The sequence below is a fragment of the Chiloscyllium plagiosum genome, chromosome 45, assembly GCF_004010195.1.
Source record: "Chiloscyllium plagiosum isolate BGI_BamShark_2017 chromosome 45, ASM401019v2, whole genome shotgun sequence".
NCBI classification, from domain to species: Eukaryota; Metazoa; Chordata; class Chondrichthyes; order Orectolobiformes; family Hemiscylliidae; genus Chiloscyllium; species Chiloscyllium plagiosum.
Genome location: NC_057754.1, coordinates 4,979,598 through 5,006,019, shown reverse-complemented (window position 1 = coordinate 5,006,019; position 26,422 = coordinate 4,979,598). Strand labels below are relative to the sequence as shown.

At 41.1% G+C, this 26,422-nt stretch overlaps 2 protein-coding genes across 5 annotated transcripts in view; one reads left to right on the top strand and one right to left on the bottom strand.

Annotated features, from left to right (window-relative positions):
• The window catches only part of LOC122543854 (spectrin beta chain, non-erythrocytic 1-like), a 301,600-nt gene that overhangs the window by 15,748 nt on the left and 259,430 nt on the right, over nucleotides 1-26,422 (bottom strand). For all 4 annotated transcript variants that reach the window (XM_043682689.1, XM_043682692.1, XM_043682691.1 and 1 more), the window contains 12 exons: nucleotides 22,661-22,807; nucleotides 20,357-20,620; nucleotides 19,440-19,664; nucleotides 16,524-16,613; nucleotides 13,153-13,431; nucleotides 12,458-12,588; nucleotides 11,752-11,956; nucleotides 8,834-9,208; nucleotides 5,353-5,597; nucleotides 3,771-3,909; nucleotides 3,326-3,410; nucleotides 1,791-1,987 (listed from right to left, as the gene is read on the bottom strand). In XM_043682689.1, coding sequence (XP_043538624.1) covers nucleotides 1,791-1,987; nucleotides 3,326-3,410; nucleotides 3,771-3,909; nucleotides 5,353-5,597; nucleotides 8,834-9,208; nucleotides 11,752-11,956; nucleotides 12,458-12,588; nucleotides 13,153-13,431; nucleotides 16,524-16,613; nucleotides 19,440-19,664; nucleotides 20,357-20,620; nucleotides 22,661-22,807 — 2,382 coding nt within the window. The remainder of the gene's footprint in view (nucleotides 1-1,790; nucleotides 1,988-3,325; nucleotides 3,411-3,770; nucleotides 3,910-5,352; nucleotides 5,598-8,833; nucleotides 9,209-11,751; nucleotides 11,957-12,457; nucleotides 12,589-13,152; nucleotides 13,432-16,523; nucleotides 16,614-19,439; nucleotides 19,665-20,356; nucleotides 20,621-22,660; nucleotides 22,808-26,422) is intronic.
• Nucleotides 1-26,422, top strand: part of LOC122543855 (RNA-binding protein 4-like) — a 199,806-nt gene that overhangs the window by 109,241 nt on the left and 64,143 nt on the right. The gene's annotated exons all lie outside the window — the stretch shown is intronic.

Genomic DNA, 26,422 nt, shown 5'->3' with positions numbered 1-26,422 from the left:
ATCAATTTTTGCTCACCTATCCAGCTTCAGTAATGCAGAAGAGGGACCTTGGAGCAAATGTCCACAGATCCCTGAATGTACCAGGACAGGTCGATAAAGTTATGAAGTCATATGGAATCTTTGCCTTTATTAGTCAAGGTAAAATGCAAAAGCATGGAGGTTATGCTGGAAGTGAATGAATCATGAGTTAGGTCACAACGTGTGTACTGTGTGCAGTTCTCGTTACTTCATGACAGAAAGGATGCAATTGCCCTAGACAGGGCACAAAGGAGATTTTTGAGCATGTTGTTAGGATTGGAAAAATGCAGTTATGAAGCAAGATTGGATAGACTGAGGTTGTTTTCCTTGGAACAGAACTGACTGAAGGGACATTTAATTGAGATGCACAAAATTGTGAGGGGCCTGAATAAAGTGGATGGAAAGGGTCTGTTTATCTTTGCATAGAGGTCATTGACTAGGGGTCACAGATTTAAAATAACTGATAGAAAAGTAAGGAGAGATGAAGAATTTGTTTCTCACCCAGAGGGAGGTGTGAGTCTAGAATTCACTATTGGGAAGAATAACAAAGGCAGAGGTATGTGACTCATTTAAGTAGTGCCTAGTGACGCACCTTGTGTTGTAATCTGCAAAAGTACGGTCCAAATGGTGCAAAGTGGGATTAGGCTGGGTGGCTTGTTTCTCAGCAAACACAATGGGCCAAGTGGACTTTGTGTGTGCTGTACACTTTCTATAATTCTATGGAAAGGGCACCAGTTCTTCACAAAAATATATTTGTCCAGCTATTTTCCATTGATTAAGAAACATGAAATAAAATAAATCACTACTACATATAACCATGTGTTATGGTGGCAGAATCAAATATAGGAAAAGCACAGTTTTCTTTACAATTACTGAGCAGCAGAGAGACTGGGTCCTGGAGTTGACCCCTTTAAGACAAGGTAGCTGACCTCTGACAAGGCAAAAAATGTTCTTCTAAAAATTTGTTCACAAGCTAAGTGTGTCACTGGCTAGGCCAGCATTTATTGCCCATCCCTAACTGTCCAGAGGGCAGTTGAGAGTCGACCACATTTCTGTGGATCTGGAGTCACATGTAGGCCAGACCAGGTAAAGATGGCAGTTTCCTTCCCTAAATGACATAGTGGACCAGATGGGCTTTTCCTGACCATTGGCAATGGTTTTGTGGTCATCATTAGACAATCAGTCCCAGTCTTTTTTTTAAATAAATTCAAATTACACCATCTGCCATAGCAGAATTCAAATCCTGGTCCCGAGAACATGACCGGGTCCCTGGATTAACGTTCCAGCGATAATACTACTCGGCCAAAACTTCTGACAAGGCAAAAACTATACACAAAAGGCTGAAAATCTATGGTCTTAAAAGGGACTAAATCAACACAGGGTTCCCTATTCTGACTGACATCTAGTAACTATCTGCTTTAACGTGCACACACATGTAGATTTTTAAAATGGATAGGATGGTGTACACAGTTAAATAGTCTGCTGTCATTACTGGGCACTTCAGAGTGGACGTAGCAGAAAATATTACTCCTTCTAGGGGAGACCACAACTAGGGACCATAATCCAAGATAGTCACTAATAAATCCAACAAAGGACTTCAGGAGAAATTATTTCCGCATGATATGGAAAGAATGTGGTACTTGCTACCACTAGTACAGATACGTTTGAGGGGAAGAATAGAGAGAAAGGAATAGAAGGATGTGCTGGTAGGTTGAGATAAAAGTGAGGTAGACGCTGGGGAGAAAATAAGAAGGAAGTAGTGGGACACTCACTGTTGTCAGTTTCTCCAGGGCCAGGAAACGCTCTTCCCAAGCAGCAGCTGACTTCTCAAATTCTTCGTGACGCTTGATCAGGTTCTCAGCATCATCTACGTTACTTCCTATGTCGGCTGCTCTGACGTATGGCTCTTGAGTTGCCAGCCAGGCCTCAGCAACTGTTGCATCCCGACCAAACTGGAGAACCTCCATTACTGGGGATTGGGTGTGGATAGGGAAGGAGGAGGCATTAAACATTGAGAGAGAAAAGACAGTTTTACCAGCTCCAACTCATTCAGTACAATCGTCAATAGGCTGAATAAAATATAATAAGATTTGCTTCAATTGGTCAGTGAATATGTGATTTACCTAAATATATGTTTTTTAAAATTCATCTATGAGATGAGGGCAGATCAGCATTTATTGCCAATCCATAATTGCCCAAAGGGCAGTTTTAAGAGTCAACCACATTGCTGTGGGTCTGGAGTCACGTGTAGACCTGATCAGGTAAAGATGGCAGTTTCCTTCTCTAAAGGACATTAGTGAACCAGATGGGTTTTTCCAACAATCAACAATAGTTTTGTCGTCAATGTTAGACTCATTGTTCCAGATTTTATTTCTCTTGAGTTCAAATTCCACCCTCTGTCATGGCAGGATTCAAATCTGAATAATTATCCAGTGATAATATCACTAGGCAATTGCAGCCCCTGTTTGGAGATACACTTGGGAAAGGTACTGTATTTACTTAAAAGTACAAAACGAATCACGTCTGAAGGTAATTAGCAAATGAACCAGAGGCAACATGAGAAAACATTTAAAAAAAGGCATGGCAATTTGTGATGATTTGGAGTGTGCTAAAAATTGTGATTGTAGTAGATTCATTGGTAGTCTTAAAAAGTAAAGTGGATAAATGCATGAAGGGAATAAACATTTCAAGGCTGTGGCAAAGATAGAGCAAACACAACTCATTCCAACGTTCAGCCAAAGTTGGTACAGACATAATGGGCCAAATGACCCTTGTCTTTGTCGTGTCAATTGATTTTAAAACTGAAAACTGTTGCTTCAACGTCCAAGCAACAGCACAGTGTCCCTGGGTGAAAGGATTCAATGAAGTCAGTTGGTGAAAGCCAGAGTGATGCACAATCATCAGCACAGTCCAGTGGGCTGAACTTTGTGTTTCTTGCCTTGTATTCTGCGGAAATCTATGAAATTGAAAAGAAAACTGAAAACAGTTTTATGTCCTCAACTGGAACTAAGCTGAGGCTATACTAACTTATTTCTCTCAGGGGTCTTATAGCCTGGAAACAGGGAAGACTTTCACATCTCATTCTGGATTAGTCTTGTTGACATCCTGCTCTCTCCCCAAAGGTAACAGGATAGTTTCATGCATAGTTTCTGGGTTTAGTTCAAGATTACAGGCATTTTTGCACTGTAGAATAATCGTTCTTCAATAAACACAACAGTGTACAGACTATGTGACAAGATATGTGTGTGTCAATCTGTGGCAGATATTTCCTACTGATGACTTCAAGTACATGGTTCAGTATTCTCACCCAGCTGCAACCAGTCTTCCTTTTCCTTCCATTTATTATTGATTTCTCTCCTCCTTTCCTGGAGCTGGGCCAACTTCTCTGCAATCTAACAGAACAGGAAAAAGAACCCTGAACAACGTTGTCTTGAACTCACAATGGTCATTTGCATTAAATTAATTTCTTTCTCTATGACCTTTAGTTTTCACACTGCAGTAGAAAAGAAATTGCTTCTTGCTTGAGGGAAGCAAATATTATTTTAAAGTTTGCGTTCATGATGTGTGCATTAATTCAGGCATGACTAACAGTAAGCAGTCTATTATCAGATATATCAGTACAGCCTCCAGGATTCTGTTATGCTGTATAACTGTTGTCATTTGTTTCCATCGTAACTACACAAGTGGAATAATGATGAGAACAAAAATCAAAGAAATAAACACCCCAACCTCACAACCTTGGAAAACAGTACCTCGTCTGAAGCATAGTGGTTCTTGGCCAGAAGGGCATTGCCCATTTCAATGCTTGCAGTAAAGCTGTCATCCCGGGCATCAATTTCGGACTTGATCCCCTGATGATTCTTGATGGTCAGATCTGCTGAAGAAACATCCCTGCAACCGAACAGGTTAAAGATTCAGTTAGACAAAATAGGCATTGAGCCATCATTTTAACCACCGAAGGTGTTATCCCTAAAACAGAGGTGGTTATTCCTACTGACCTTGCCAGCAGGAGGGGAGGTACTCCCTGGTTTTGGTCTATCTTCAAACCATGGTAACTTCCATGATGACATTCATCCCATCCCCATTCCTTAACTGTAACTTTCTTGCTGCAACTTATATCTTGCAGACTGTCGATTGCCTTTCCCTTTCAAGGGCTCAACAGACCTTCACCTGCACAAAAAAACTGGCTTTCACTGAATCCCAACAGCATGGAAGCAGGCAATTCGACCCATCTAATCCACTCCAACTGTCCGAAGACTGTACCACCGAGACTTAACCCCTTACCATATCCTTGTAATTTTTTACCATGGCCAATCCACCTAAACTGCACAATCCTGGACATTATGGACAATTGAGCATCGCCAATCCACCTAATCTGTACATCTTTGGACCATGGGAGGAAACCAGAGCACCCAGAAGAAACCCACACAGGCAAGGGGAGAATGCCACAAACTCTAGACAGACAGTCAAATGAAGGTGGAATAGAACCTGGGTACCTGGCAGTGTGAGGTCGCAATGCTAACCACTGAGCCACCATGATGCCTGGCTTTCTTCTTTTTTAGTGATTCATTTTCTCACAGGATAGCAAATGGAATTATCTCCATAGCTTTTTTAGCCCTATTGTGTCACAACCAACTAATGGCTGACTGCAGCACCTTCCGGGTTCATGTAATGCAAAAAACAGTCCTTGGTGAGTGAAAAACAGTGTTTTGATATCTCAGCTCATCGTTATTCAAATATTGCCAAGGTATCTTTCGCTTCCACCAACGTAGCTGGACAGGGCTTTCATTTTAATGATCATTGAAGAAAGGCAGCACTTTCTGAGTATCATATTGAGAGTGTCTGTTGACACCATGAGGTATTTTTCTGGGCTGGGGCTCAAAGCACAACAGTGTAGTCTTAAAAAAGACTACACTGCAACCACTTGAGTTAAACCAAGGTGACCAAATTCATGTACAAAATTAAACTTAATGAAGAACTATTACTACATGGAGAGGCTGAGGTGAACAGCACAGATGCCTGGAAGGGGCAGCTCGACAAACATACGAGGAAGACAGGAATAGATGGATATGCTGATCAGATGGGAGAAAGTGAGGACTGCAGATGCTGGAGGTCAGAGCCGAAAAATGTGTTGCTGGAAAAACACAGCAGGTCAGGCAGCATCAAAGGAGCAAGAGAATCGCAAAACGTAGCCAACGGCACATGGACCGAAAAGCCTGATTCTAATCTCACCAAATAAATCCCTTCTCTCACGTTGGGAGCTCACAGCCTGATTTTCCAAAAGAAACTTAAGCTATGCACCCTTCCCTTGAATACAGCTGTTAGTAAGACTACCTCGGTTTCTCCTGGGTATCCATTTGTCTGTTGACGTCATCCATCCACAGCATCAGGGCCCGTACAAGATTAAAGAAGCGGAATTTTTCAACTGTGTCTGATAGAAGTTGTTTGCGTCCTTTGCTGGCATTAAGGAGGGCATTCCATGCCTCCACAACAGTATCCTCATGTCGCTGTATGTCCTCAGCCTTCTCGCCAGCATAGGCCGACCGCAGCCTGGCAGCATCATCTTGGACCTGCTTCACCTGTGTTATACAAAGAAACTAGTTACAGAGAAAACTACAGCAACAACTTGGTTATTAGCTTCAATGGGGGCAAAGACAGAAGTGTCTTGGTAATGTAAAAACCAAAAGAATGGCAGATGCTGTAAATCAGAAACAAAAACAGAAATTGCTGGAAAAGCTCAACAGATCTGGTAGCATCTGTGGAGAGAAATCAGAGTTAATATTTCGGGTTGAGTGACACTTCCTCAGAACTATTACGGTAATGTCACTGTCTAGTGATCCAGAGTCTCAGACTAATACCGGGGGCCTTTGGTTGAAATCCTACCACAGCCGCTGGGGAAATACAAACTCAATTAATAATTAATAAAACCTTAAAGCTAATCACCATGACAACGAGCATCAATTACCATAGACACCCATCTACATGTCCTTTAGGCAATGAAATTTGCAAACCTTACACAGTATGGCCTATATGTGACTTCAGATCCACAGCAATGTGGCTGACTCTTAAATGTCCTCTGAAGTGGTACAGTAAGTTACTTAGTTTAAGGACAATTAGGGATTGGCAACAAATATTATGCTTTCTAGTGATGCCCACATCCCATGAAAGAATATTTTTTTAAAAATCAATGTTTTGAAAACAGATCAGATTACAGAAGAGGAAGTGCTAGAGATCTTAGAAAATATAAAAGGTGGAAAATCTCCTGATCTAGTGTATCCCAGAATGTTGTGGGAAGTTGGGAAGGAAACTGCAGGGCCTCTTGCAGAAATATTTGTATCATCTAAATCATGGATGAAGTGCTGGGTGACTGAAGAGAGTGGCTAATATTGTGCCTTTGTTTAAAAAGGGATGTAAGAAGCCTGGGAACTATAGGTGTGTAAGTCTGACTTTGGGGGTGGGTAAGTTGTTGGAAGCGATTCTGAAAAATAAGGCTTATTTGTATTTGGAGAGACAAGGAATGATTATGGATAGTCAGCATGGTTTTCAGTGAGGGAAATCGTGTCTCACAAACTTGATTGAGTTTTTTGAATAAGTAACCAAGAATATTGATGAAGGCAGAGCAGTAGACTAATCTGTAAAGTTAGGTCACTAGATCAGATGAGATTCAGGGTGAACTTGCCAACTGGATACAGAATTAGCTTAACAGCAGAGGACACAGTGATGACAGAGGGCTGTTTTTCAACTGGAGGCCTGTGACTAGCAGTGTTCCACAGGATTGGTGCTGGGTCCACTTTTATTTATTATTTATATAAGTGATTTAGATGAGAATATGGAGAAGGCATAGTTAGCAAGTTTCAGGGTGACACCAAAATTGGTGGTATAGTGGATAGTAAAGAAGTTTGTCTAATATTACAAGAAATCTTGATGAATTGGGCTGAAGAGTGGCAGATGGAGTTTAATTTGGATTATGTGTGGTATTACATTTTGGTAAAACAAACAAGGGCTGAACTTGTACAATTAAAAGTAGGGTTTTGGGTAGTGTTATAGAATAGAGAGATTCTGGAGTACTGTGTCCAGTTTGGTCATCCTGTTAAAGGAAGGATATTATTAAGGTTCAGAAAAGATTTACCAGGATGTTGCTGCAAATGGAGGGTTTGAGTTATAAGGAGAGGCTGGATAGGCTGGAATATTTTTCAGTGAGTGTAGGAGGTTGTTGGGTGACCGTACAGAGGTTTATAAAAACATGAATGCTATAGAAAGGTGAAAAGCAGGTGCTTTTTCCCCTAGAGTGGGAGATTTCAAGACTATGGCACATACCTTGAAGGTAGAAGGAGAAAGATTTAAAAAAGACAAGGAATCATAGAGTCACAGAGATGTACAGCACAGAAAGAGATCCTTCGGTCCAACTCGTCCATGCTGAGCAGATACCCTAACCTAATTTAGTCCCATTTACCAGCACTTCGCCCATATCTCTACAAATCCTTCATATTCATATACCCATCCAGATGCCTTTTAAATGTTGTCATTGTATCAGCCTCCACCACTTCCTCTGGCAGCTCATTCCATACATGCGCCATTCTCTGTGTGAAAAAGTTGCCCCTTAGGTCCCTTTTAAACCTTTCCCCTCTCACCCTAAAACTATGCCCTCTAGGTCTGGAGTCCCCCACCCCAGCGAAAAGACCTTGGCTATTTACCCTATCCATGTCCCTCATGATTTTATAAACCTCTGTAAGGTCCCCTCAGCCTCCGATGCTCCAGGGAAAATAGTCCCAGCCTATTTAGCATCTCCCTGTAGCTCAAATCCTCCAACCTTGGCAACATCCTCATAAATATTTTCTGAACCCTTTCAGGTTTCACAACATCTTTCCGATAGGAAGGAAACCAGAATTGCATACAATATTCCAAAATTGTCCTGCACAGCCGCAACATGACATTTCAATTTCTATACTCAATGCTCTGTCCAATAAAGGAAAGCATACCAAATACCTTCTTCACTATCCTACTATCTGCTACTCCACTTTCAAGGAACTAAGCACCTGCACTCTTTGTTCAGCAACGATCTCCAGGACCTTCCCATTAAGTGAATAAGTCCTGCTCTGATTTGCCTTTCCAAAATACAGCACCTCACATTTATCTAAATTAAGCTCCATCTGCCACTCCTCGGCCCCTTGGCCCAACTGATCAAGGTCTTCTTGTACTCTGAAGTAACCTTCTTCGCTATTGACTACACCTCCAATTTTGGTGTCATCTACAAACTTACTAACTATACTTCCTATGTTCACATCCAAAACTTTTTTTTTCCAGTGTGGTTCATGTGTGCAATGAACTTCCAGAGGAGGTGGTGGCTGCAGGTACAGTTACAACATTTAACAGACATTTAGGTAAGTACGGGAATAAGAAATGTTCGGAGGGATATGGGCTAAGCACAGGCAGATGAGATTCGTTTAATTTGGGATTATCGTTGGCATGGACTGGTTGAACCAAAGTGTCCATGCTGTACGACTCAATGAATAAAAACAGTTTGCAATGAAGGAATAAAGGTTACAAGAGAAGTTGCTTAAGACATCCTTCAATATGCCATCATAATTACATAATCCTTTTCTTTTTCACCCTTGTAAAATCTGTGGAAATAGAACTTTTTAAAAGTAGCAAACTGACAGAGAGATAGCTTGTACTTGAAAAGAAAAAACATTATTATACTGAAAAAAGGAACGATAAAGAAGAACAAAAGTGAGAATAAAGCAGGCAAGACAGGAAGGAAGGAGAGGCAAAAAACAACAAAGTCATGAAAAGAGCAAGCATTTTCTGCACTTACCTGTGTGCTTAGCGCCTGTATGTCATGTTCATATGTAGTGTGCATCCGATGCATTCTCTCTACTGTCTTTAGGTCACGACCAACTTCCTCAGGCAGCTGTTTTTCTTTCTCTTGAATGCGGTCAAGCGTCTCCCTAGCATCATGGTAGAAGCTATGCAGCTCGTACGAAGCAGCCAACATCTGCGTCCGGGTGTCAATGAGCTCCAGCAGGTCAGCCCAGGCCTCGTTCAATCCATCCTTCCACTCAGCAATGGTGGCATTCTCAGAATGACCCAAGTCAATCTGCTCATCAGCCATGTGATTCACAGAGTCCACACGCTCTTGTCCAATGTTACTGGTATCCCGAGCAAACTCACGAAATTTATCTCGCAACATCTGTATGAAGAATGGCAGAACATAAGAAATAGGAGCAAGAGGAAGCCAATGAACAGGATCATGACTGTTGCTAGATTTCTTAAAAAACAATCTCAATCTTCTAACCTACCAACAGATTTTCCTATTTTTAATGCCTTAATTTTTGATTGGATACTTTCCTTGACTGCCTTGTCAATCGAGGTGCCTCATCATTTTCACTAATTCCCTACTGCTCTGACATTTGTCTTAATTTATCTTCCCACCAGTTTTAGGCAACTTTTTTTCGGCCACCTCTACAATTGCCCTTATTTAGCTTGAGGTCACTGGTTTGAGACCAGAGTTAGTCTTCCTCAAACTGAATTTTAAATTTTACCACATTGTGATTGCTAGCCCCGAGAGGATCTTTAATTACAAGATCTCCCATTAATTCTATTCCATGGCCTATAACTAGATCTAAAATAGCCTGTTCCCAAGTAGGTTAAATTCGTCTTCCATGCCCATCTGATTGTTCATTCAATAAAAAGATTAAAATTACCCATGTCAATTATAGTGCCCCCCTTCAATAACTCCACTTTTTCTCAGTTTACACTTTGTCCTAAGTGAGGCAACTCTATAGAGGCCCACAGAGAAGTCACTTCCCTTGCTATTCCTTATTTCCATCTAAATTGATTTCACATCACAATCTGTTGCACCTTTATCACTTCTCAGCACCAAGCTGATCTTCTTTCATTCCTTCATGGGACGTGGCCATTCTGGCTGGCCAGTGTTTATTGTTCGTCTCTAGTTACTCTTGATAAGGTGGTGGTGAACTACCTTCTTGAACTGCTGCAGTCCATGTGCTGCAGGTAGACCTACAATGCCATTTGAGGGGAGATCCAGGGCTGTGACCCAGCAACACTGAAGGAATGGTTCAAGTCAATATTTCCAAGTCAGAATGGTGAATGGCCCGGAGAGGAACTTGCAAGAGGTAGCATTCCCTTGTATTTGCTGTCCTTGTCTTTCTAGATGGAAATGGTTGTGCTGTCTGAGGACTTTTGGTTAATTTCTGCAGTGCATCTTGTCGATTACATACACTGCTGCTACTGAGCATTGGTGGTAGAGGGAGTTGATGCTTATATGGTGCTAATGAAGTGTGCATCTTTGATCTGGATGGTGTTAAGCTTCTTGAGTACACTCATCCAGGTGAATGGTGAGTATTCCATCACACTCCTGGCGTGTGCTTTGTAGGTGGTGAACAGGCTTTGGGAGGCAGGAGGTGAGTTACTCACCACAGTATTCCTAGGTTCTGACCTGCTCTTACAGCCACTGTATTTACATGGTGAATCAAATTGAGTTTCTACTTAATGGTCACCTGTATGTTCCTTTTTTTCTAACATTACCCAGCATTTTGTTCCTTTTAGCCTATTCTTCTGAAACCTTGAATACTCTTGAATATTGAGTTCCCAGTCTTGATCACCCTGTAACCAAATCTCTGTAATATCTTTAAAGTGATATGAATTTATTTTTGTTATGTCAATCCATTTATCTTGCTACAAATGTTGTGTGTTTTCAAATTAAGAGCCTTAAGTGTTGACATTTTACCATCATTATTTACTTAGGTTCTAATTCCTGCCGCATATGTGTTCTATCCCTTACTGTCACATGTTCATTATTGCTCACCTCTTCACTAGCCTGAAGCTAGTTTCTTTTTGATTTATTAAATTTCCCTTCAACTGAATTCTCTCCCTAGCAAATTAGTATAAAGCCCAATTATTATTATCTCTCGGTCAACATCCCACGTATGGATATACTAGCTGCCGATATCAGTAAATAAACAACTCTACATGTGAACAAGATTTCTCTGCTATGTTAGCTGAGGTTTTTAAGAAATTAAAGGCTACGGGGTGAGTGCGGGTAAATGGAGTTGAAATACCCATCAGCCACGATTGAATGGCGGAGTGGACTCGATAGATCTAATGGCCTTATTTCCACTCCTATGTCATATGGTCTTGTGATGTTCATCCATTTACGTATTTATGAACGTTGCACAGAAACTCAATGAAAGGATTCCACTTTGTCCACTGAGTATGCACAAGCCAGAAGATTTGAAGTTTTCCTAAGCTAGAAAAGTAGTGAAAGGATCACAAATAGTCTTACTGCTTCTGACATTTAGAAGAGGAATAAAAATCAGTCAGGTTTCTGACTCTTTCCATAATCCAATAGGCATTTCCAGCACAGTAGATGTGAGATGAGGACAACTGGGCATAACAGAGATGCCTTTTATGGTTGCACATTACACCAAGTGGACTACTGATATCTGTGTGCGGTACGTTGAAGAATGGATGCGTTTTGAAATTTAGGAGCAAGATGTCGAGGAGAAGTTGGAAAAACATCAGATTATGCTACTGTGATTCTGCAATCTTGTAAAATAAGTGTCAAGAGGAAACTTTGTAAAACGTAAGTTATCTCAAGTCAATCCTAACCACTATTTTAAGCTAAACCACAACAGCAAGGGAAGGGGTCACAGGAAAACTGTCCTTCCATAACTAGCAAGAGGGGAAAAATAAAGGCACCCTATTACTCACAGTGACATGTTCATAATCCTGGCCTAGCTCATGGGAACCAGCCACAATCTCCCGTTCTGCAATCCACTGCTCGAGGTCATCTACCTCCCGTTTGAGTTGGCAGAGCCGTAAACCCTCCTGTAGCTTTTCCCGTCTCTCCTCTGCCAGGTCTTTCAATCCAGCGTACAACTTATCCACCTGCGACTGTCTTAGAGTAATCCGGTCGCTGTACAATCCACAAAAAAAAATTAGGGAAAGAACTATAGCTGTGTTTCAAGAATTTCAAGGACAGAGGAGAAAGAATAATGGCTGAGCTTCAATTTATCAGAGGTTTAGAATTCCCAAGGACTCCAGCCAGATAACACAAAACCCAACTTTACCATTTGAAAAAAGCCAGCTTAGGGGCACTCTGGAGCCTCTCATCTCAGTTGTTTTTTTTACCCCAATTGTGAGAATTGTTAGGGGTCCCAACAGAGACCCCTAATAATACCAGTGAAGAGCTTGTGCTCTGAACCTGCAGATCAAAGGGTACATAAGCCTCTAGGACTCCATCCTGAAGGCAACACCACCACTATCACCCTCCCCTCATAGAGAGGGAAAAAGATACAGGCTAATATTCAACAGCATGCTGACAGCTTTTGACCATTTGTAGCAGGACTTCTAGTGTACACCAGCACCTAACTGGAAACACCTTAGGGAGTGCCTATTCCATAATGTTGACACTGACCTCTCAGGATGAGTGCCGGTTACTAGATTCCTGCTCAGGTTGGAGAGTTGGTGAATTGTCTGCGCATAATCCTCCAGTGATTGCTCTACCACCTGGTGCTTCTTTACCATTGCCATTGCACTCTGTTCATCCTTTTCAGACATAACAACATAGTGAAAGAGAGTTAAATAGTTCACAAATCCAACACCATTGTAAAACAGAAAACTGAGTGCACGATATGCTATTTTGTATGAAAGCTGAAACAGAAAGGAGATTGCAAAACTAATATAAACATTTAGAATATACCATAGCTTAACTGCTGGGGTTCATTAAATAATCTAATATTTTCAGGGGGACTTTCAGACACCATCACCACTATCCACTCCAAATCTAACACCCATTATCTGACCCATATTTAGACACAAGATTTTCAATTTAGTTGTTAGCAGGGAAAGCCATTCAATTTTGCTATCACCAGTGTATTTTCACGCTGGTCTAAAGTTAAGACCTCAGCTCCTTTAAACAGACCCATTTCAGAACACTACCTGTGGGCGACATAATGAAGAAGCAGAGAAGGGAACTTGATTTTGCTGGTTTCCATGGAGGTTAGAAACTTTACTTATAAAAAGAAAATTCAGACATGGTTCTTTTTTATTGCAAATTGCTCTGCCTAAACTTTCCTCCATCTCTTAACCAATATGATACTTATTTAGTACCTTGGCCCTCTCTTCTGACATCATATGAAGTTCCTGCTCCCCCATCCATGCCTCAGCTTCAGCTGCATCAAAATAGAACTGCTGAGCATTCTGTGACTCCTCCAGGCGGGCACTGCGTTTGTCTGTCTCCTCGATTAATGCCTTCCACACCTCCTGTAGGTCTCCCAGGCGGGCTCGCAGCACCTCAGAATCTATGCGCCCTGCTTTGGCCATTGTCTCCCCACGGTCTGCAATATCATCAATTCGAGGCTGGTGACCCTGAATCTCCTTCTGTAGGGTCTAAGGATCAAAGTTGAATGTTTTAAAAAAATACTTTGCTTAATTGAGTCTTTATCTCATAATTATCTTAACCATATATATTCATGGATAGATATCACATCACTATGTTAAAACAATATTCTGAATGACTAACTTCATTCTTACCAACTGAGTAGCAGCAACAGTGTACTGAAAATATCATAGTAGCTCAGTTTTCGACCTTGATGTTGTTAACTCTTGCTAGTTCTAATGCAAAACTTGCCACATTGTTGTTCAGAGCTTATATAAGAGTTTGATTTTCTTCCTGCTTATTATATTCAAGTTATGATCCTTATTACATTTCAATCTAACCAAGAGAAGGACCAAATCTGACAATAAGCAATAAGACATTTTTTGTTTTCTTTTGTATTCATTTTGGGACATGGGAGTCACTGGCAAGATGACATTCATCGATGGCTTTTTGTTTTAAAATCTGAAAGCTGCCATTTCATGTGGGGAAGGTACTGCAGAGAGAAGGAGTTCCAGGAGCATGAGCCAGCTACAATGAAGGAATGCCAATCGATGTCTCAAATGAGGATGTAACTTACAGGGGAACCTGGATTTGATTCATGCAACTACTGCCCTATTCCTTCAAAATATTGGAAGTTTCAAGTTTTGGAGATGTTGTCAAAAGATTCCATGGTGACTTGCTGCTGTGCATTCTGTAAACACTACACCACGGTAGAGAGTGGACAATTAAGGCAGATAACAGAATACCTGAGCTAGAAAGTTGTTCAACACATTATTGCTTTTCTACAATTCCTACATTTACCCATGTACCTATCATAGGAGTTGAAATGGTAGCTGCTTAATAGCTACTACACTATCAGCAGACACGCAGAAGTTTGGCGATGATCTTTATGTCCTCACTGTCCATTGGAGTAGTACCAGATGATTGGAGGGTGGCAAATATTATTCCCTTGCTCAAGAAAGGGAATAGGGATAATCCTGGGAATTACAGACCTGCCAGTTTAATGTCGATGGTGGGATTTATGATTATTTTGAAAAGCATAGTTTGATTAGAGATAGTCAGCATGGCTTTGTGAGGGACAAGTCATGCCTCACAAGCCTTATGAATTCTTTGAGGATGTGACAAAACACATTGATGAGGGTAGAGCACTGGATATGGTGTATTTTGATTTTAGCAAGGCGTCTGATAAGGTTCCCCATGGTAGGCTCATTCAGAAAGTAAGGAGGCATGGGATACAGGGAAATTTGGCTGTGTGGATATAGAATTGGCTGGCCCATAGAAGTCAGAGAGGGGTAGCAGATGGAAAGTATTCAGCCTGGAGCTCAGTGACTAGTGGTGTTCCACAGGGATCTGTTCTGGGACCACTGCTCCTTGTGATTTTTATAAATGACTTCGATGAAGAAGTGGAAGGATGGGTTAGTAAATTTGCCAATGACACGAAGATTAGTGGAGTAATGCATAGTGTGGAGGACTGTGATAGGTTGCAACAGGAGATTGACAGGATGCAGAGCTGGGCAAATAAGTGGCAATGAAGTTCAACCTGGAAAAGTACAAAGTGATTCATTTTGGAAGGTTGAATTTGAATGTAGATTACAAGGTTAAAGGCAGGACTCTTGGCGGTGTGGAGGGACAGAGGGATTGTGGAGTCTACATCCATAGATCCCTCAAAGTTGCCACCCAAGTTGATAGGGTTGTTAAGAAGGCATATGCTGTGTTGGCTTTCATTAGCAGGAGGATTGAATTTAAGAGCCGCGAGGTTATGCTGCAGCTCTATAAAGCTCTGGTTAGACTACACTTGAAATATTGTGTTCAGTTCTGCTCGCCTCACAGGAAGAATGTGGAAGCTTTAGAGAGTGTGCAGAGGAGATTTACCAGGATGCTGCCTGGACTGGAGGGCATGTCTTATAAAGAAAGGTTGAGCTGAGAACGTGTATAGGATATAAGCAGGCAGGAAAGAGTTATGTTCTGAGTTTTGTGAAACGAGATTCAGCTGAGCATGACTCAGATCAGATAAGCATCTACAGTTAACAATGTGGTGCTGAAGGCAAGGATAATGGGTTAACAAGGTGGAAAAGCATTAATTAAGTACAGCATTTAACAATATGAGGTAGCATTCAGTATGTAACATCACTTAATAAGGTGAAAAGTATTCATTATGTGAAGCTCGTTATTAATTGTGTAACAGCAGATGACTTTACTATTGACACTCATTGATTGTAACCGTCATCCAATCAATATGCATGTTGCCTTAGCTGGATGCTCCTCCCTGTAAAATGACTATATAGCTCAGTGAAAAACTGCTCTTCCAGAGAAACTGAGAACTCATGTCCCTGTGCACATGGGCGATCATTCTCACTCCTACCAGGGCCTGGAATAAAGATGAAGGAGGTAAAACAACAGTGTCTCTGAGTGTTTTGCTTCGACTGGGGGGAGGGGGAGCGAACAGGACAACAGAGGAAGCAGGGCAAAGGACGCCGAGAGGTGTACAAGATGATGAGAAGCATAGATAGAGTGGACAGTCAGAGATTTTTTTCCCAGGATGGAAATGGCTATCATGAGGGGTCATAATTTTAAGATGACGCACATGGATGATAGTAAAATGAAGAGTATATTGGTTAGTTTGATCTTAGAGAAGGATAAAAGGTCGGCACGATATCAAGGGACGAAGGGCCTGTACTATTCTGGACTGTTCTACGTTTCCCAAAGAAGAAGAGTGAATGACTGAATCTGCATCTTGCAATACTCTTGATATCAGTCTCTCATTATTAGTTAATGTAAATCACACTTGCTCTGTCCTCGTGAACAAGTTCTAACATTCTGACTGGCTGATGCAACAGAAAAGTAGAATAGCTTAGACATTTAATTCTGACTAATAGCAAGGTGAGAATAATTGTAATCTGAATGCTTCACTGAGCAAAGATAGTACAGTAGAGTTTCTATCTAACAGCTGGTCAAACGGTTCCAAGACAAGACACATTACAGCTAGTATTTGACACTCTATTAGTCCAAAACACATGAATAGAAGCAGCTGTTTAGAGACTCTTTTAGCACCCTGTCAAAACATATGTACAATTAGATGGCCCATATCTAGTTCTCATCTTACCTGGTTCTTTTTAATGAGTAGCTGCACAGTTGGCAGGTTGTTGCCATGATCTGTTGAGGTTGCCAGTGGCATCCGTTCATTTATCCATAGCTAGAGATAGAGATAGAGAGAGATAGAGAAACTAAATCAGAACAATAAATGTTGGGTTAACTTTTCTTTGAACTGACAAGATTCTAAATCTTTTAAAAAACAGAAAATGTCTCATTTTCCATGCTTTTATGTAAAGGGCCGTTGCAGTAACATTAGTAGTGAAACAAATTAATCTCTCCCATTGTGTCCACATATAGATGCTTCACTTGTAACCAAGAAGGTTCTAGGATCAATCCCTTGGTTTAGTGATCTCAACAGCTTGCTTTAGGCCTTTGAGTAAGACCATAATGGGCTTAAACCTTGACTGTGGTATTTGAATACCCAATTCAAAGTAATACTCCTGATGCAGTACCCCGGCAATGCCCAAAGTGCCATCTTCCAAACTGAATTAAAACAAAGAACTGTGGATGCTAGAGATCTGAAACACACAAAAACAGAAATTGCTGGAGAAACTCAGAACTAGACTGGACGCAAAATAATTAACCCTAATATCTCTTCACAGATGCTGCCAGACCTGCTGAGTTGCTCAAGCAATTTCTTTTTCTGTGTGCTCCAAATTAGATATTTGCCATTCCTTGTGGTCATAGAAAAAACTTCCTGCAAAGATATTTCCCTGGATTATTAGCTAAAATTTCCTACCCAACTAACATTAAGAAAAAAAGACTTCACTGGTAATTTGTTATATTTATTGCTGTTTTAAGGGTGGTATATCACAAAGCTGCTGCAGGGTTTACCTAAATATCAACAGTGACTTAATTTCAGAAACAATTCACTGAGACATTCTGCAGTGCTACATCAAAGCAAAATTTTCTTTGTTAACTATTCTCAGTTTATTTGGTAGTAACTGCTCTCAGCCATCCTAGGATTGAAAGAGGAAAGAAGTGATTTGTGATTCACTGCTGATTGATTATCCATTCATTCCTGGTGAAGGTATAGATGCATGGCTGACAACAGTGTTAGGTTCCTCTGTAATGCCTTTCAGGATTGAATAGATATTTGTACTCAGGTGAAGAATTGCCAACTGGATGAGGATTGAGACTGCAACTTAGTTGGGGCAGAATTACTTCTCGTGTATGTTTTGGATTACCTGGGTGCAACGGAGAGGGGAAATATTGAGCAGGGAGAAGTGATAATCTAAAAAGGTCTGTAACAAAACTCGTAGTTTGTATCTAAAAAGACTTAAATTATTCATTGGGATGAAACCACGAGTTGAGTTTTGAAAGACTGAATAGCAGCAGTTCGTAAAAAAACTTTTAAAATGGCTGAACATTTGTATGGTTGTACCCTAAAATACTGACTCATGGTGTTTAGCACAACCCATCAAAGACAATCAGCACAGAGGAATGTGAAGGACTTAGCTCCTGACCTACTCACAAAACATCCAGACAGCACCTGCATATTGAAACGTTTGTGGAACAAGCCAGTATTAGAGATAATCGTTTTGAACAAGTGACCTTGGCTAAATCGATAATTCTCTAGCCATGATGTCTAAATTATTGATCAATTTATGCCGAGGTTTGGTTAACTGATCAGTTGATGAGAAGGAATCATGTGATTAGCTAACTACACCTCTTTTGTGTATTAGGTAACTGTTTCCCTCTACGATAGGAGAGCAGAAACAGAAGAGATGCAGAAGAAGGAAGATCCTGAGTGGGTGCTGCCTTTCTTTCTCTCAATCCTGGAAGCTTGAACACTGCCTGTTAATTGACAACCTACCCGCCATGAGCAGGATCCAATAAGTTCTGACTCCAGAAGACAAAAGAAATATCATCCACCAATGGCCCATTTCCCTCCAAATATTTCTTATTCATGTACTGATCCAAATGTCTTTTAAACATTATAGCTGTACCCACATCCACCACTTCCTCTGGACGTTCATTTCACACACGAACCACTCTCTGTGTAAAAAAAATTGCCCGTCTTTTTAAAATCTTTCTTCTCTCAGCTTAAAAGCAGGTCCCCTAGTCGTGAAATCCCCCATCCGAGGGAAAATACACCTGCCATTCACCTTATCTATAGCCCTCATTATTTCATAAACCTCTATAAGATCAAACCTCAACCACCTACACTCCAGTGAAGGAAGTCCCAGCCAATCCAGCCTGTCCTTATAATGCAAACCCTCCATTCCCAGCAACATCCTAGTAAATCTATTCTGAACCCTTTCTAGCTTAATAATATCCTTTCCTAACAGGGAGACCAGAACTGGATGCTGTACTCCAGAAGAGGCCTCACCAATGCCCTGCATAACCTCAACATCCTAACACCTATACTCAAAAGTCAAACAAGGAGTGGAAGAAGAGGGGAGCCATTCTACCCCTTCTCATGGCAACAGAAGCCCACTAATTGTAAATTAATAATGGAAAATTAAACAGGGCCATGACCATTCAGTTTTTGTCTGCACACTACTCGAAGCACAGAGACATCAAGAAATCTGCCTAATTCTTTCGGACATGTAGTGATTAGATTACATTACAGTGTGGAAACAGGCCATTCGGCCCAACAAGTCCACACCGACCCGCCGAAGCGCAACCCACCCATACCCCTACATTTACCCCTTACCTAACACTACGGGCAATTTAGCATGGCCAATTCACCTGGCCTGCACATCTTTGGACTGTGGGAGGAAACCGGAGCACCCGGAGAAAACCCACGCAGACACGGGGAGAATGTGCAAACTCCACACAGTCAGTCGCCTGAGGCGGGAATTGAACCCGGGTCTCTGGCGCTGTGACACAACAGTGCTAACCACTGTGCGGCCCACCAAAGTGAGAAGAACGTACAAGTAGAAATTGCCTGCTAAAGATAAATATTAAGAAGGGAACTTACAACTTCATCCTCCAAATCCCTGTTGAATTGATGGCCCTCTTTGGATGCCATGAGATTCCTCCTTCTTTCTTCAATAGGTTTTAGTAGCTCCTGGAATCGTTCCTCTACCCTCTTTCGTTTGGAATCTACCTCTACAATGTTAGTATCCTCTTGTCCAAGTGCCTGTGCTTGAAGCTTCAATTCTTCGACCTCCTTCTGTCGGACTTTCATCTGATTCTCCAGCATCTTCAAGACACAAGGGGAATGGGGCATCAAATTAACAATACAGGATCAAAAAACAAAGCACAGCAATATTTTTTCCCTAGCTCCGGATATGTTAAGCCGGAATAATTGAGTATAATTCTGAAGCTAATAAATAAGTCAAGAGACATTTCTGGATAGCCGGTTTAGGATGAAAATGGTGGGGTTATACTCAGAGAAAGTCCGGTGATTATTTGTAACTAATGCTCTTGACAAATTGTTCATGGACAGAATTAATTAATCAAAATGGCTACATCTCTTAGCTCAGTGCTAGCAAGTTGCTAAACGTTCAAAGAGTTAGTTAAGCATTGTCCTTTCAAACTATAACATAACTTCTTAAAAAATTATTAAATATTTTGCAATCATCAAGGAACATCTGATCACTTTTGACATTTTACGATTCAGCTCAGTGAAGCGGTCAGATTTAACTTCTTCAAATGCCTTCCTCCAGTGACAAATACAAGTTTTAGCTTGAGATTCACAAAGTGAGCAGAAGGAACGTTTCACAGCTCTGTAGCTGTAGAATCCATGTTCAGTGTTCGCAGGTGAGGCAGGAACAACAACAATTTTGGTGAATGAAGGGAATGAGGGATATACATAACGTGGAGAGTAAATGGACTGCTGAAAAACTGAATGGACAGTTTCCATGTTTAGTCTGCATTGTGCAGCACCCATACCTGCTGCTTTTTCAGAAGGATGCTGACACTTGTCAGATCTTTGCCGTGATCATCAGACTGCAGTTGAGCATCCAGATTATTGAGCCAGGTGTCCAGGTCTGCACAGCTCTGTGTGAATAACTCAGTGCGGTTCGCATCAAAAAGACACTGTGCTTTAGTCTTGGTGGTGGATTCCAGATCATCCCAGAGCCTGTGCAGGTATTTGAGTTTCTCCTCCACAATGGGTTCAGTATCTGGCTTCTCAGATATCAACTGCTTCCCATCCTGCACAACAAGGTAGATTAATTAATAAAGAATGTCTGTTAGTTGTTTTAATTACAGAATCATATATTAACTACATGTGGGGGATTTGGCCTATCATGTCCACACTGACCCTGCAAACAGCATTCCACCCAGACCCACCCTCTACCCCATCCTTGTAACCCTGCATTTCCCACAGCTAATTCACTTAGCTTGTACATGCCTGGACATTATGAGCAATTTAGCACGTCCAATCTGCCTAACATGCACATATTTAGACTGAAGTATCAAGAGGAAACCCATACAGACATGGGGAGAATGTGCAAACTCTACACAGTCGCCAGAGGGTGGAATTGAACTGGTACTGTGAGGCAGCAGTTCTAACCACGGAGCCATATTGCCACCCTATGATTGACTTGTAGTTCAGATACCCGCAGGCTCCAAGTCAACTGTTTGGACATGTTGTAACACTCCATCATCCTGTGAATGACTAAAAAAAAGGCACTGACCTTCTTGAGAGCAATTAGGGATGGGCAACAAATACTGGCCTTGTCAGTAACAATCCACCCCATGAAAGAATTTAAAAAAAACACGAGCAAAGTGAAAACATCCAGAGCTCTCACTCTTGAGAATGCAATCGTGTCTCCTGCTGGAACTACATTAAGGCTGTGGATGAGATCCAGCTCGACGTTAATGCCACTTACCACGCACTACAAAGAGTTTCACACAATTACACAGGACTTTGCCCCAGGCAAACTGTAAGTGTGCCTTGACAAGAATCAGAATCTTCAGGAATGGGAGGGGGAAATTTTGACAAATTGGAGATTCAAAAACAAAAGAAATACTACTCATTCAAACACAAAGCTTACAATAATACAAATTCAAGTCTGCTAAAAATTGAAGAAAATGCATTTTCCTCCCAAACAATTTAAAGAGTCCCAGTCCTTCTATTAATATCCAAATGGCTCCCAGGAATTTTCTATATCATGTAGCCAGCAAGAATCACTTTATTGAATCCTTAGGTTCACATTCACTGGATCTGGCTGACATTAGAGTTAACATTTGTATTCATTTGATGATGTAAGTTGGTACCATCATCATGCCCATCTTACCACCCCACCCCTAAAAACAGGTCAGCAGTATTAAGGAAATGAATACATTCTTTTAATGTCTGTTATTTTTATTTCTTTCTGTAACTCCACAGTATAAATCATCTCAATAATCCAGCAGACATCAGTTCCTGCCTCAGGAGATAAAAGTGATTATTGTTTCTGAAGGAATCATCTCCTTCTCTACCTTTATTTTTAAGGATGCATTTGCCACCACCATGATTGCAGGGTTCGCACAGTTAGTGCCACCACAGATAACTTTGTACATCAAATATCACAAGGCATCAGGTTATAGTCCAACAGTTTTATTGGAAATCGCACGTTTTCGGAGCACTGCTCCTTCGTCAGATGAAGTGACTTTACCTGATGAAGGAGTAGTGCTCCCTGAAAGCTTGCAATTTCAAATAAACTCTTTGGACTATAACCTGATGTTGTGTGACTTCTGACTTTGCCCAACCCAACACCGGCACCTCCACTTCATTACATCAAATATCACCATCCACAGAACTGAACAATGAAAATAAATTTTAGCAAGCGCAGCACCAATAAAATTTATCTTTTTCACATCCTGGGATTTCAATTTGCTTCCTGCCCTACTCTCAAAATTTAGCCACCATGCTCACTAATTCCCTGGCCATTCCACAAGTGGCTCTTAATGCCTCCCCCACAATCACAACTGTTTACCACTCCCCGTGAGGAAGAAAACAAGTTGGCAAGTAGTATTGAGGCAGAGAGAGGCCGGTAGCCAGACAGCCAAGAAGGAAGTGTTCATCTGGTGCACGATCTCAGTGTATCTACAAACGGAATTGGTGCCGATACCTGATTACAGGCTTCTAACTATGAAATCTGTTGCACCACTTCTTGTTCCAGTGAAATGCAGTATATTTTAAAATGTATTTAGGAAATATAAATGCGGCATATTCATACAATGCTGGTTGCACTCAGATATGATTACCCTGTCTATCTTGTCCAGCCAGTCCTTATTGGAAGCAAGTTCTGCCATGAAGGCTTGGTGCTTCTGCCACTTAGTGTGAAGATTTCGAGCCTCATCGTATGACATATCTTGGGCCGTCAACATCTTTTCATTGATCCAGAGTGTGAGCTGGGCAAAATAGACAAAAAAAGGCAATTACAAGAACAGGTCATTCAACTCCCTGTGCCTCTTTTTCTACCATTGATTATTGGAGAGAATTCTGAGAGACAGGATTTATGATTTTGAAAAAGCATAGTTTGACTACAGATAGTCAGCATGGCTTTGTGACGGGCAAGTCATGCCTCACAAGTCTTAATGAATTCTTTGAGGATGTGACAAAACACAATGATATGGGTAGAGCAGTGGAAGATATGTATATGGATTTTAGGCGTATATGTTTCATAAGGTTCCCCGTGGTAGGCTCATTCAGAAAGTAAGGAGGCATGGGATATAGGGAAGGTTGGCTGTCTGGATACAGAATTGGCTGGCCCTTAGAAAACAGAGGGTGGTAGTAGATAGAAAGAATTCAGCCTGGAGCATGGTGACCACAGGTGTTTGGCAGGAATCTGTTCTGGGACCTCTGTTCTTTGTGACTTTTAAGAATGACTTGGATGAGAAAATGGAAGGGTGGGATATTAAGTTTGCCGATGATGGAGTTGTGGATAGTGTGGCTGTTCTTGGTTGCAAGGGACATTGACAGGATATAGAGCTGGGCTAATAAGTGGCAGATAGAGTGCAACCCGGAAAAGTGTGAAATGATTCATTTTGGAAGGTCAAATCTGAATGCAGATTACAGGGTTAAAGGCAGGATTCTTAGCAGTGTGGAGGAACTGAGGGATTGTGGGGTCCATGTCCATAGATCCCTCAAAGTTGCCACCCAAGTTGATGGGGCTGTTAAGAAGGCATATAGTGTGTTGGCTTTCATTAGCAGGGGTACTGAGTTTAAGGGCTACGACGTTATGCTGCAGTTCTATAAAGCCCTGGTTAGACCACACTTGGAATACTGTGTTCAGTTCTGGTCACCTCATTACAGGAAGGATGTGGAAGCTTTAGAGAGTGTGCAGTGGAAATTTACCAGGATGCTGCCTGAACTGGAGAGCATGTCTTATGAAAAAAGTTTGATGAAGCTATGGCTTTTCTCAATGGCGTGAAGAACTATTAGAGGTGACGTAATAGAGGTGTACAAGATGATGAGACACATAGATAGAATGGTTAGTCAGAGATTTTTTTCCCAGGGTGGAAATGGCTATCACAAGGGGTCATAATTTTAAGGTGGTTGGAGGAAGCTTTAGGGGAGATGTCAGAGGTAATTCTTTACACAGAGACTGGTGGGTGCATGGAATGCACTGGCAGCAGCGGTAGTAGAGTCAGATACATTAGGGACATTTAAGCGACTCTTGGATAGGCATATGGACGATAGTAAAATGAAGGGTATGTAACTTAGTTTGATCTTAGGATAAAAGGTCGCACAACATCGAGGCCCAATGGGTCTGTACTAAGCTGTACTGTTCTATGGTTTAGATCATGGTTGATCTTAATTCAGTTTATCTCAATGCTCCATATCTCATGAAATCTATTATCCAACAAAAAAAAAATCGAGCTGAGTATTCAAAAGGACAGATGATACATTGGTGGGTTTAGATGAAGATGGATGGAAAGAAGTGAGTGTGGACTTGCAATTATGTCTTTTAAACAACTGCGTAAACGTATCTCTGGAGCAAAGGATTTATTTTTGAAGCTGCTATATGCATCTTCATATCCCTCCCACCGCTGTTCTTTGTCATTTCAATTACACAGTCAGCTATATTTTGAGCAGATGACAGCAAGCCATCCTGATCAGGGAGCATGGCAGGGACCAGGAAGCTGGATTAATTTAATCAACAAATGGCAGCATGCTTTGAATTCTGGAAAGCGAGCTAAAACGAGTTTGGACTATTTTGCAAATTAACTCTGGGAACAGAGGTACAGGTCAGTGCTACAAATCGCATTTTTCCTTTATCTGTAGCTGATACACTTTAGTTAATCAGGTGGATTAATTTGTTCACAGTGTCAATACACTTCTTTTGCAATGCTTTTGATCATTTCAGTATAGGAGTTGGGAGGTCATGTTGCAGCTGTACAGGGTATTGGTTAGGTCACCTTTGGAATTCTGCATTCAATTCTTGTCTCAGTGCTATAGGAAACATTTTGTAAAACTTGAAGGGGTGCAGAAAAGATTTACAAGGATGCTGCTAGGATTGGAGGATTTGAGTTATAAGAACAGGTTGGGACTATTTTCCCTGGAGCATTGGAGGCTGAGGGGTGACTTTATAGAGGTTTATAAAATCATGAGGGCATGAATAGAGTAAATAGTCAAGGTCTTTTCCCCAGGATAACAAGTCCAAAACTAGAGGGTATAGGTTTAAGATGAAAGTGGAAAGATTTAAGAGGGGCCTAAGGGCAATTTTTTCATGCAGAGGGTGTATAGAATGAACTGCCAGAGGAAGTGGTGGAGGCTTGCGTAACCTTGAAAGAGTATCAGAATGAGTATACGAACAGAAAGGGTTTAATGGGATATGGGCCAAATGCTGGCAAATGGGACTAAATCAATTTAGGATATCTGGTCCGCATAGGCGAGTTTGATGAAGGGTCTGTTTCTATGCTGTACATCTCTATGACTCTATTACCTCAACCTATTCTACCTGTGACCAAACTATAGTCCTGCACGATACTCTAGTATTATTTAGCTGAACACATTTGGGCACAATGCATAATTTAACTGTTTTGGTTGATTTTCGCAATTCAAATGGTCACAGTATGCATGACATTTTTATATGCCTCCATAGCACTTATCATGAAATCACAGACTTTGACCCCACAACTCTAATGCTAGCTACACTTTCTGCCATTAAACCTTTCCACCTCAGACTGTCACTTTAATTAGATGGCACTTACACTGCACTCTGCAGGCACCATTCTGCATCTGTTCTTGCCAGACTCGAGGTCTTTTATGTTCAGTACAAATGACTTCAAGCTAACATAATTTGATTCATTCTTTAATGTGTGTGTATCTGTAGTGTGGTATTTTTAGAGAATGACTTTTATGCATGACTATAACCAGAAGCACTTTTTAAATATTTATAAATGTTTCCTTTGGGGTTTCTTTTGATTTTGCTTTGTTGACCTATTCCCAGGAATCTGTGAAAACTCTTCTATAAAGGGCCACTAGGAGATGCACAAGAGCAAATCTTGTCAAGTGTACAGAGAAGATCTGTGATCAGTCTGATCAACGAAACAGGCTTTTTTTTAAGCTTGTGTACAATTTTAGGTTCAACTGTGAAGCACAGCTACTATACCGAGTTTTTGGGGAGGGGGTGGGGGTTGAACTATCAATGATTTTCTCTCTGAGGAATATTTAGGTTTGAAAGATGCCTCTGAAAATTGAGAACACAGTCCTACCTATTTTGGGTTACTCCACAGTATAAGTTTCTGTAAAATGCTTCTAACCCTGTTGACCTGGTTAATCTCAGTCTAGATTCTCACAGGAGAGGAGGTGATCATTTATCAGAACATCTCTGTGCTGGCTCTCCTCCTGCTCAGCCCTGCAAAGTTCCCCTTTTCAAGTATACATCCAACTTGCTTTCAAAAATTACCTGCATAATCACCCATGTTACCATACAGATTCAGAACATGTAGACCACTGGACATTTCCTGTTCACTTTAAAGCATTCCCATCATGGAATCCGTAGTGCTTTATGTGGTCAG